This window comes from Coturnix japonica, chromosome 2 (assembly GCF_054131305.1).
Source record: "Coturnix japonica strain WE chromosome 2, WE-NBRP24, whole genome shotgun sequence".
Lineage (NCBI taxonomy): Eukaryota > Metazoa > Chordata > Aves > Galliformes > Phasianidae > Coturnix > Coturnix japonica.
The window spans coordinates 17,270,001-17,283,047 of NC_140664.1; the positions used below are offsets into that span (position 1 = coordinate 17,270,001).

Here is a 13,047-nt window from a genome sequence, read left to right on the forward strand (position 1 = left end):
GCAAAGTTCGGGCGCTCCGGACCCAGCGTTCCCCGCAAGCGGCTCCGTGCCGCCTCCCGAGCGCGAGGTAAACAGAAGTGTGTTGGAGGGAGCCCCCCTCCGGAAACTTACGTTTGATCTGCCGGGGTTTGCTCTGCTTCCTGCGGGACATGCTGCCGGCGGCCGCTCCTGCCTCGCCCCAGGTACGGAGCGGAGCGGGGAGGGACGGCTGAGGGCGGTGACAGATCAACAGACGGCGCTCATCGAGGGGCCGCGGCCGCCCCGAAACGAGTGAGACCGCAAAGGAGCGGGGAGAGGGGAAGAGCGCGTGTGGACAAGGGAAGAGGAACGGGGAGAGCGAGAACGAGGGGGAGAGAGCGGCGGAGAGAGCGGAGGGAGGGGGGGGGGGGAAGGACCGAGGGAGGGAGGGAGAGGAGGAAGGAAGGAGGGAGAGAGGGAGGGAGGGGAGAGCCGGCTCCTCGCTCTCTCTCTCCCTCTCTCGCCCGCTCTCTGCCGTTGCCGCACCGCCTCCGCTCCCCGCGCCGCGATCCGCTCCGACTGACGGGCGGCGGGAGGTGGCGGCGAGGGAGGGGGCGAGGGAGGGGCTTTCCGGGACGGGGGGGGGCGGAATAAGGGGGTTTGTCCGTCAGCCCTGACGGGCAGCGGCTGCTCCCGGAGACGGGTCCGCGTGCGGTTCGCCTCACGCCTTTGGGCGCGGGAGGCTTCGGATGTCCGGGCGCTGTCGAGGTTGTGGGCCGTAACTTTCCGGAGAGAGAACGACGGAAGAAACTCCGTCACAGCTGCGCAGCCCTCACGGGGCGCACGCAGAGCCGGGTGCTTCGCGCCCCGCAGCGCTGCCCGTCGGAAGGGCAGATGCTTCCTCCTGCCTTGATCCCTTGGGCCGGCGCTGTGGAAGCCGGGTGTGCCCGCAGGGTACGAGGCGGAGCGGGGAGAGCTGAGTTCTCTGCCGTCCGGGTCCCGCCGCCGCTTCGCAGGTGTCGGTAGCGCGGCGGGGAGCGCTATGGATGCGAGGGGCAGGCTGCCCCTCAGCCCCGGGTGCGGGGAGCCTACAGCGGTGTCCCCCGGTGGGAGGTCAGCTCCGTGACCTGCCCGCTCACCGCGGGTGCCTGCCGTGGAGCTGATGTTGGGTGCGTGGTAGTCGGCGCTTCCCCCTGCGGTGTCTCGCTTTTTGACTTGCGGATGAAGAATGGAGATAAAACAACTACCGACCCGGTCTCTGGTTAGCTTTGCCCTTCTAAACAGTGGTAGTAGAAATCAACATCTGACACTTCTGTCACTTATTAGGTGTTCTGACTATGTCTTTAGGACAAACTTTCCCTTGACTACGCTGCTTTAGTGAGCCAGCTCATCCAGTTCCCGAATACAAGTGTACAAACAGCCCATGCTTTCCTTACCTCACCGTTCTGCTCAGCATTGCACACCTTACCAGATTCTTGGTGTTGTCAAAAATAAACTTTGCAAAAATCTTGGGGGAAAAAATCAACCTGATTTCACTTCTGCCCAGGAGGGATGCTTGGTATTGAACCATCTTTGTTACTGTGTTTCCTCAAATTTCAGGTCTGACACCTGCGTGTATTGTGATATTGTGTGTCTTACAGATTCACTAGCTGGAAACACTTTCCCCGCAGTTAAACTGTTAAAACATCTATTTAACTCACACATCTGTGGTCCGAATACTTGAACAGAAACAGTTTTTAGCTTGATCTTTCAGAACTTTCAGTGACTGTTTGACCAATATAGGAAAAGTCTTCACATAAGCAGTAGACTTTATAACACAGCCACTTTCTAAGTTTTTTTAGTATATAGTTTTTTTTAGAAAGTGATGTTTGTAAATCTGCTGAGACACTTCTTTGTAAAGAAGAAAACACGACAGAAACTGCAAACTGTAGTGATTATTTGTTTTTCAGGCATTTTAAGGAATCTGAGTGAATAATACATGTTCTTTTATTAGTTGAAATGAATACAGTGTGCTACATTTATATTTCATTTTACTCTTTAGAGGTGTAAGCTCATGTTCAAACACCAGTGAAGCAGTGGTAGTGTTTTCAAGAATGTATTATGTGGCAATTAGACAAACATACCAGTCCACCAAATGAAATACTCTCATACAGGTTTGCTGCAGAATTAGGCTAGAACAGAGCCTGAGATACCCATCTTTCAAATTAGATTTAGTGTTATTTACATGTGAAAGAATCTTTACCTATTTTCAGCATTTCCTTGAATCTTGGCTCAGTTTCCTAGTCAGAATTAGCTGTTTTCTTTTTCAGGTAGGTTCTTGTTCCTCTATCTGTTTTTTGCCTGCCTTCCACAGAGTGTTTTCAGATCAAACAGGTAATTTGACATCTATCAACTTTAGGCTTACTGCTGTTTCAATGCAAAGGAATGGAGTTGCGTAACCTGTTTCCTACGTTTGGACTATAGACAAATTGCAAGTTGTAAAACACTTTGGCCACAGTAGCTTAAAAACTAATACACTCTACATGGTATAGAACAGTTATAAATAAGTGATAAACACAATGCAAAATGGGGCACTGCTAGATTCTGTATCACAAATAACTGTTTATTCCTGTATACCATTTAGAGTAAATTACATAAGAGCATCATTATTATGCTGACTCTTGCTTTCGTAAATATTTAAGCAGCAATGTAAGTTATATACTTTGTGTGTTCTGAGATATTAAAGCCATATTCTACTTTGTCAGCTCAAAGAGGACATATAAAGATGTATTATTTCTTCAACTACTCCGAGAGATGTATTTGATCACTTAAAGTGTTATTATACTCAGTCATTTCAATGAGTTTTGGACTTGTTTAGCTAAAGGTTAAGAAGCTGTTTACGAAATTCTAGAAAGAAACATAGATATGCTTGCTGTTTTAAAATGTAATTAAGAGTGTAAATTAATGAACAGTTCTCCCAAATTTAACAGAGAAACTTGCAGTTAGCACAAAGTGCTGTGTGAAAATTATATTATTTTTTTCTTTAGCAGAATGAGTAGCAAATAACGTACCCCAAATAAAAATAAAGTTTTAGTGTGTATAGCAGATGAGACTGACATACTGCCGTACTGACACAAGTCATGTGGTGTAGCTTTCTCTTAGAGAAATAGGCCCTTTAGAGGCAGTCATTCAACCTAGATTTTTATCTTAAGAATTAACCTCTGCACACACACATCTTCCAAAAAGAACAATGTCATTTTCACTGTACTGATAGCTTTGATGATGTCTGCACCAGGGCTGCGGTACCTGTGCTGTTGTGGCTCTTGAAATTCACCTATTTAATGCTGCCTGTTGCAATGATAAAGTGCTTGCAGAGTTGTTTGCCTACTCAGCAGGGCCAGGTGCAGCATCCAAGCATGGAAACTGGGGACATAATGTCTCTAGTGTTTGTCTGCCAATAAACACAGTACAGGCAGATTACTAGAAAGAGTGGAGTAAGAATAGATTAAAAATGTTGTACTGTTTTATCCAAAATGATAATTCAGAGTGAGCACTGGTGGCATTTGCCCATTTCAGAAGACATGTCAATTGCAGTAACTCAAGAAGAAAACCTCCATAGAGACCTGTTTCTTAATCGTCTCTAGCATCATTACTTCCAACTGTCTAAAAATACCTTATGAAGGTTCTGCTAAGATTTATAAAAGCCTCTAACTGAATGGTTACTGCAGTTTAAAACTTAAAATCCTGAAAGGCCAGGACTCTGGCAAAGAAACTAGGAAAACTGCAGCTTAGATTTCCATGATCTTTAAATGTCAGTAAACTTACACATAGATAACATGCATAGTTTTAAAAACAATGCCCTTCTTCAGAGAATGATTCAGAGAGTGATTTCTAATACAGCCTTTCAATACTATCACTGAAAATGGGAAATACAGAAATACTACATTTTTCTCTTGGTAGCAGGTGGGTTTTATTTATTTATTTAGAGAAAAGGAGTGTACAGCTGGCAAAATCGTTCCAGACTTCTCAAATAAATCTGGATACAAGCTGTTTTATAGAAAAACACTAATATATAATGAAGATTTCCCAAGGAAAAACAGCAAGGAAATTAGGAAGAGTATGTGATATTAAAAATATATACTCTATTGGGTTCTTTGATTTTGATTTTCTTTTAAGGACTTGGATTCTTCAATGACTTCAATCATTATGTTTTATTTTCTCCAACTGAAGAATTATAAATGGTAGTACATTCTTACATATTATCTGCTTACAGTGTTAGAAACTGTGTATAGCATAGTATTTTAAACTCTGCTCCCTTCAGTAAGAAAGCAGTTGTCCAGGCTGACAAAGAAATTATCATTATTAAAGCTCAGAATTAATATCATTGCAACACGAATATGGAAAACTCACACCTTTTTCCAGCTGCTGTTCAAAAAATCTACAAACAATTTGACTCATTTCATAATTTGGAAATGTTTTGTGCTGTCATGACACACATATGCTGAAAAAGTAAAGAAACTTAGATTAGACAAGAAAATAGACTTAAAAATATCACCAAGCAGCTGACTGAACATGTTGAGCCTTGAATTCAGAAGTAACGTTTCCTCTGGTTTTTTTGAAATGAAGAAGAAAAACCTCTGCCAGTTTGTATCCAGAAGACATGGGGAAAATGCTGCAAGATTCGTTACTGTGTGCAGGAACCTATGGAAGATCTGAGGAGATCCAAGAAGAGTGAGTGAGACTGGTGGGTATGTATTGTCCTTTCAACTGGTCATGAAAACAAGTTAGAATGTTACATTTTTTTTTTGAATGTTTTATTTCCCTGCACTGGTCACAACCCCATAGTGAAGTTCCTGGCCACAAGATTTCAGTGGATACAGCAATGTAGGAAGCCAGACACACAGAGTGTTGGAATCAGTGCTGAGTCAGACTGCACATTGATAGTCCAGACCTTTGCATCCATTCTGGGAGATCTGCCAGTGTTTAGAGGCCAAATCCCATGTCCATTCCATATGGAGAAGGAAGAATACTGTTACAATTAGAAATAAATGGAGACCTCAGAAACTTTCTGGATTCATAAGCAGACTTTTCCTAAGAAGGATACATTCTGGATTTGAGTTCATTTTTTTTGGTTGGTGTATGGCTTAGTGTTTTCTTGGTGTTAGTTTGCTGTCTTCTCATTTATTTATTTAGAGAAGCAATTCTTGCACTCTTTCAGTAGTTTAGTTATGCAAGATACTTCTCATCTCACATTAAAATTTATATCTTATTTATTATCCAGAAATAGTGGCAAAGATTATTCTTCATTTCCTGACTGGGTGCTCTTTGATATTGCTCAGGTAATCTCATGGATCAGCAAACTGTTAGTCTACCAAACTGCTTAGACTTTTTGGGTAACTTAGAATCACAGAATAGCTGTTGTAATTTTCTTCTTTTTCTTCTTTTTCTTCTTCTTCTTCTTCTTCTTCTTCTTCTTCTTCATAATAATAATAATAATAATAATAATAATAATAATAATAATAATAATAATAATAATAATAATAATAATAATAATAATAATAAAATGTCTTTTTAATGCAAATGATTGCATTAATACCCTGAAAAAATAATTAATTAATTAATTTAAAATTTGCATTTATTTCTGAAAAATTATACAACAGTTCCTGATTTTGATAAACCATAAATCTTAAGAGCTGCAAAATAGTACTGCAAAAATGATTTGTGCAAGATAACATGCTGTCATTTGCAATTGAAAGTTGCTGTGAAAGCTAAGCTGTGGCTTAGCTAGATAAAGCTTTGCAGTTGAAGAAAGCTGAAAAACACCAGTGTACATTCAGAACGAGATACTGTATCAACACATATGGCAGCCTCTGTAGTGGGGAGTGGAAAGAACATTGTCCTACGAAGAAACACTTCTGGATGCCTCAGTTTTATGAAATGCAGCCCATTCACCCCCACTGTTTACAGATGGTCTCTGAAAACTTAAAAATCTACTGAAATATCTATAAGCCCACACCACATTGTGAACTTCTGCCAGTAGCAAGACTGCACAGCACAGAGCAGCAGTAACTTACTGTTTTGGCACGTTCATGAGCTTCAGAGGCCAGTTTTGTTACAAGTCACAGGACTCTGCATTCTGCGACCCTGTTCTTCCCAGGAGCACCCTGCCCCTTCACGCAGACTTAACGCTCTATAGTGTGGGCCTCTGAGAGTCACCTTTCTCAGAGACACAAACAATAGTGTAGCACAAGTTCTCTATCAGCTTCTAAGCACAGAAACGGAGGATTTGGGAAGGAAATAAAACAAAAAGGAAGAAAAAGATGAGGAACAGTTGAATAGGAGAAACAGACAGGGAAAAAAAAAAAAAGATGAACAGATGGTTGTAGTGTCGTAAAATCTTTTTTTCCATCTTTCTTTGTTTTTAAATAAGCCAATAGCAGTATTTCATGTAGACACAGAATAACATGGAAAAGATAACATTAACATTGTCAAATTACTGTTTATGGCTTCCGACTACAACACTCATGAAGAACTGACATGAGTATAAAGGGCAACTATAATCAGAGCTTGAACTAGAATAACATTTTCTCTTCTCCTTGGCCTTCCAGTCCACTGTAACTGTTATATTTCACCCCTTCTGGGAGCAGTAATCAGTGTCTGCATCACTGCAAATAAACAAATTAGATATTATGGGCATCTCTGCCCAGTTTTGGTGAAGAATATTACACATGCACGGAGCATCTCTTTAACATACACAGAATTCTTAAGAGTTGAAAAACATTAGAAATGGAAGCAGAAATCATTATCTACCCTATACGTACAACAGTGCTTATTGTGAATCTACTGGTTTACCAGTGCCTTTTAATCATGTTCATTAGTTTTTTCAGCTCAATTTTTCTTCTGCCATGTATCTGTCTAGTGGGTGGTCTTGCACAAATGTGTAACAGTTGTTGGTAGTTTCTATGGCTTAATCTGTACTTACAATTATCTGCTCCATCATATTGTGCAAACGATTCTCCCCTAACTCTGAGTAGTAACAGTATCCTCTTTCTGTTTATCAGAATTGTTACCACTTACCAGCTGAAGAAATATATGAGTGCATCATTAATTGCAATAAATAATAGAATCTATTATAAAATTCTCACAGTTTATGCCATCATAGCATCTCCTTTGCAAATTTAGTATTTACATAGATATATTTTTGTTTTTTAAGAGGGTGTTAATAAACTATGCAACTCTTCAATTTCTGTTTTTACAATTAAAATGAATGACATTAGAAAGGAAATCTTACCAAATAGTCTTTCAGAAGGTTTTTCTACCCTCAGAATCAGATGCTTTGCACAACAATATAGTGATCAAAGAACAAAGGCAAAAGGTAAATAACACTTAAATCTGGTTGACTTAAGTACATCACTGACTTTGCTGCTATTAGCAACTTAATCTCCTTTATACAGCATCTGCTCAGAGCAAAATTTAACTTAAACTCTCCTCCCCTTCAATCCACTAGTAGCATCCACAAATTTGTACACTTTCAAAGAAAATCTTTGATTTTTATAATTTTTTTTAATTGTTTACAATTTTATTGTCTCAATAACTTCTTGCCTTTCTCGTCTTCCTTTTTAATCCCTCTTGAAAATGAAATTTCAAGTTACAAATCAATCTGATTTCAACAATGTTAAACTTGAGACAAACCTTTGAATAATACTGCCAGTTCAGAAATAAAATAGCATATAGGAGGCAGGAAATTAATTTCATGATTGTTTCTCAGTCTCGCTGATTTTGAAAGAACTTCGATGGAAGCTCTCCAAATAAAAATCCTGAAGAACCACTCCGTTACCATTTCCCATCAGGAACCCAAGGGATCAAGTTGCCCTCAATTTCAGAAGATCATTTTCATCAGTACAAGTGAGTTTAGAGCAATTAATTTTGTAGTATTCTCCAATCATAAATTACCTAGCATTTGTTTCACTGTGGTGTAAGCAACTAAATAGTTAATAATCTAACCTTTGATTTCTGTATTTTAAAGGAAAGATGTTGGTTAGCCTCATTCATATAAAATACTGATTAATTAGTAGTAATTAATGAAACATCTTTAAGTAATAAAGCATCTTATTAGGAACAGAATCTAAAATGAACGACTCTGTATTACAGGTTCTCTCTACTATGCAACAAGCAGTCATTCATATTTTCGTAAATTAGAAGTTACCCAAATATCAGATAACTAAGGTTAACTTGTATGGATCCCACTGAACTAGCACTTTTGAAAACTGTATAAGTTCACTGTTCTACATTTCAGTTTAAGAAACTGAAGTTTTATGGAATCAGAACAGAAGTGTATGTGATTCAAAAACCTGTGACAATGAGCAGTGAGAAATGAGCAGAGCTGCATTTATAAGAAAGCAACCAGAGTGATGAGATGCAGCACAACAAGGAGAGATCACTGCTGTAAGGCAGTTTTACTGGCTACACAACATGCCACTTGGATAGTGCACAGAACAGTGCACACATCGGTCTCATCCCGCTGTTACTTACTTCAGGGAGTTTGGATAAACCAGCACGTAGGCCATGGCAATATATTTGCTCTGGTCCATAAGATCAGTAAATGTTAGAGACTCTTTAAATCCTGGTACACAATACTTGTCTCTTGCTCTAATTAATTTACCTTCATTTCTTGTATGTCAAATGTAATCTAATCCACCAGCAGAATTTCTAGTACTGTCAATCAAAAATATTAGACCGAATTTGTTCTCTTTAAACTTTGCAGACCTCAGTAACTTGCTGAGTGTAACAAAAACATTGAGTTTACTGTATTTGTTCTTTTAAATTTCTTGCGCATTAGATTTATCCATTTACTTTCAAATCCAGATCACTAATTTTTGTGTACTGCCACTAGTAAACAAAAGGTATCTTTCTGAGAGGTGCTATTTATAAATTCATTTTCAGTGATGTTCTTTTCAAAAATGTGGGTAGCTATTTTACTTTCATATGTCTCAAATTATTTCAGTACTTGTTAATTGGAGTCACCATGCAACAGTGAGAGCTCCAATAGTGACTCCATAGACATGACAATGCTGAGTCAATAAATTAGCTTCTTTTTTCACTGTTTATGTGGTAATAGTTCTATAATAAACACCAAGCAGTCTAATTTATGTAACCCATATTCGTATTCCTATTTTCCCACTTTTTGGACACCAACCAACAAAATCCTAGAAACTTCTGAAATGTGATCTGTTCTATAGAGGTTGTTGCTGTGGTCGCTCTCTGGCCATGAAGTGGTAGATTTCATGACTGAGATAGTCACATACTAGCATTTTTGCTCAATGAGCTTTTGCAGTTGTTTTTAATTTGATTTTGGTTCAAATAAAAAAAGTAAAAATTGTACAAGTGAAATTGTTGCTTCCTGGCAATTGATTCCCTGAATTACTCGCTGGAAATATTAATGAAGAGTTATTTTCTTATTTTAATATTATGTCTCATTATTATTTTTGTAAAATCATTAACAGTGCTATTTCCTTTGCTTTCCCACCACTTTGCACCTAATCTTTAATCCATCCTTTTAGCCTGCATATCGAATGTATAAGATTCCATGTTGCTTCTGGACTGAGGATTGATGATTAGAGGGCTGGAGCAACTTTCCTATGGGGATGGGCTGAGAGATTTGGGTCTCCTCTGCCTGAAGAAGAGAAGACTCTGGGATGACCTTATAAGTGGCCTTCCTGTACCTGAAGAAGACCTAAGGAAAGCTGGGGAGAGACATTTTATAAGGAAGGATTTATAGTGCCAGGGAGAGGGGAAATGTCTAAACTAGAAGAGGGTAGATTTAGACTAGATATTAGGAAGAAATTCTTTGCTGTGAGGGTGGTGAGACACCTGAACAGGTTATCCAGAGAGGTTGCAGATGCCCCTCCCTGGAAGCACTCAAGGCCAGGCTGGATGGGGCTGTGAACAACGTGGTCTACTGGGTGGTGTTCCTGCCTATAGTAGGGGGATTGGCACTAGATGATCTTAAAGATCCCTTCCAACACAAACCACTCTATGATTCTATGAAATTTTAGGACATCAGAAAGGAACTTTTATTTCTCTGAAGCTAAGGAATCAATCAACACATGTTTCTACTTTATATTCCTTGTCATTATGCTTCCATGTTGTATTCTGTACTTCTGAGGTCTGCATTTTCACTAGTGAGTGTCTCCATAAGTGTAAAAGTGAGATTAAAACTAGATATTTGCTGTGAATTATTTGGAGGACTCAGCTCTCAGTTTTTTTACTGCTTCATACTGTAGGTATACCAATGTCTAAATGACTGATGTGTCTCTGAAAATAGAAAATACTTAACAGCATATGGCTGAAAAACAGGAGTAACTATGAATTGGTTTAAAAATGGAAGTGCTACCAGAAAACTCCTTAGTTTAACTCAGATACAGCTGAGATCAGAAAAAAAATTTTGATTATCTTACCCAAAGGCTATATTGTGAACCTTTTTCTGTAGACGTTTATTTTATCAAAGATTGACAGCCAATATTTATATGAAACCATCATTTCTTGTATTCTCAGATGACAAAAAAATATGTGTAACTTTCAACATTTTTCAACTTTAATGCATTCTTTCAGAAGAAATCGGAGCTTGTAGCACTCAATTCAACAGCCTACATAGCAGTGTACTAATTTCTTTGGCCTCCTTCCCGTCATTTTTTTCTGGGGTTTGCAATAAAGTCCTCTGGATGCAAGACACAGGATTTATGTGAAGAATGATCAGTTTTTACCTCATCTAGAACAAACTGAACAAAGCTTTTGATCATTTGATAGGTGGAAAAATATTCATGTTAATAGCTATGCCTTATTTTATTTATTACTCACCACTCCATATATTACTTTCAGTTCTCTTACTTCCATGGTTCTCTCATCTACCTTTCACATTTTTGTCAGTATTTGTTAATATATCATCCTTGTTCTCTCTGTTAAACTCTTTTGAACTTATAGGTTATAAAGTGTTGACCTTGGTCTATGCAGCAGTATTTGGACTGCATGGTATTGTTGGAAAATCCTCCTTCTGAAGTTTTTGAGTTCAAGAGATTTCATTTACATAAAAGTAAACAGCTATTATCTGTTTGGGTTTTTTTACTTCTAGTTTTTCATTTTGAAGTGTATACATTTTATTAAACAAAATTTCGTATTGAAAATGACATGCTGCATTGTACAATAAATAAATAAATAAATAAATAAATAAAATTTAGACTTAATTTCAACCAGTTTCTGCTTTTTACATTTCAGAACATTCATTTATAGTGACTTCATCTTAGAATAAACTATCATCCATGCAATAAATGCACCTACTGAGTGTATATATTTACATATTGACTATCTGTTCAGAATGGATCTCCTTCTTTTCTAAGTGTACTATAGTTCCTGAAATCATCACAACCACATACCATCTGTTCTAAAATACATCTCATTTTCAACTTTGTTTTATATTATCTGAATCTTAGATTGAGGTTATAAGCAATGGCCTCCGACAGTTTGATTCTGTTTCTGTTTCACCAGCTGACCTCACGCAGGCTCTTCCATTTTCAAACTGCTTAAGAAAATCAAAGACCCTAGTTCTCCTCCTTGAAACTAATGATATATCTCCCTTTAACTTCAGTGATAGCAGTAGAAGGTGTTGAAAATCAGTCCCTTATGTTAAAACTGTGCAAACTTTCAAACTGGTAATCAAATACAGATCTTCATCCCAAATCAGGTCATGACATCAGCATATCCCAGTAGCAATAATGGCAAACTGTTACCAGAGATTCACAGTATCACTGAAGCAAAGCACAACTGCTTTACATTATCACTTACTGGTGTTTAAATAGCTTGTGCTTTAACATTATTTCCAAAATCTTCTTTAATTCTGACATAAAGCTAAATGACTGTAAGCAATATATTTCACTTTATGCATATGATGTATTGCTTTCTTGTTAGCTTTTCTTACTTAAGGTGACTTCTCTATCTTATAACCATGACTAAATCTCCAGCTACAAAATGAATTTGATTAAATCCAACCACTTGACCTTGTCAGCTGAAGTCCCCAGACACCTCTTTACTGACTACCAGTTTCCATGGGTTTCTAAGCAGTAGAACAGTAATATTTATAACATATCCTATGTTCTCTGCCCTCAATAACTACATCTTTTCCCAAATTATTATTAAAATTAAAAATGATTTAGAAGGATGGAACTTCATTCCTTTCAGGCTCGGTTGTATTACTTAAAATGAATTCCCGTTTTCATTATATCTTGTCCAGATGTTACCTTGCCATGCATGTCTCTAAGACTACTATTCAGGACCTATATTAATCTTTCTACAAATAAAACAAATTAAAAATAGTTCCAGAGGAAAATTACATTGCCTCAAAAAGTTAACATTCTTATTTTAGATACAATTTATCTGTCACTAAGCAAATGTTTTTTAAAAGTGCCTTTATGATATAGTGTCACTTTTCAAGGTTAATTTAGAAACTTCCCTGCCTTTAGAAACTAAATGTTCTTTAATTTCATCCAAGACAATCCATAATCCCATTCTTCTACAGTAGATCATCTCCAACTGTGAGCTTCAATAACAACTGGAAATCTACAGGACTACTGTTTCTTTGCTTACACCATAATTTTACTGCATTTTCATATATCTCAGATAGGTTAAAAAAAAAATTGCAACTTCAATTAAAAATTGTATCATGAAAGTAATTGAAGCATGTCATAAATTTAATCGCCTCAGTGCATTTATGTTCCATAAAACATTGTTTTATTCAGGGGTTCTGTTACACATTATTGAGGTGTATATGTGCACCTTCACTTCCTATCGTCTGAGAAGAGGAAACCAAATGAAGGAACTCCAAAACAGTTGTCATATTTAAACAATAATTAATAAATGAATAAATAAATTAAAAAAAAAAAAAAAAAAAGAATAAAACTGACTGGAGACTAAAATGAACTTACTAGTCATGACAGCCATAAGGCCATAAGGTTTTGGAAGTACTCCCAGCAAGTGAAGTGTCTACAGGTAAGCTAAGTAAGGTTCAGATGAAACAAATGGTTTCAGAAGAGGTTCACACTAGATAGACTCTGCAGGGGA

At 37.9% G+C, this 13,047-nt stretch overlaps 1 protein-coding gene and 1 long non-coding RNA gene across 2 annotated transcripts in view; one reads left to right on the forward strand and one right to left on the reverse strand.

The window, feature by feature from the left end:
* The window catches only part of ZFPM2 (zinc finger protein, FOG family member 2), a 300,041-nt gene extending 299,506 nt beyond the window's left edge, over positions 1 to 535 (reverse strand). Inside the window, exon 1 of the mRNA XM_015856138.3 lies at positions 112 to 535. Coding sequence (XP_015711624.2) covers positions 112 to 151 — 40 coding nt within the window. The 5' untranslated portion in view covers positions 152 to 535. The remainder of the gene's footprint in view (positions 1 to 111) is intronic.
* Positions 71 to 11,183, forward strand: LOC146761704 (uncharacterized). Its single transcript, XR_014942469.1, has 4 exons — positions 71 to 182; positions 4,564 to 4,681; positions 7,706 to 7,842; positions 9,498 to 11,183. It is a non-coding gene; the product is annotated as an uncharacterized LOC146761704 (long non-coding RNA).
* The last annotated feature ends 1,864 nt before the right edge of the window (positions 11,184 to 13,047 follow it).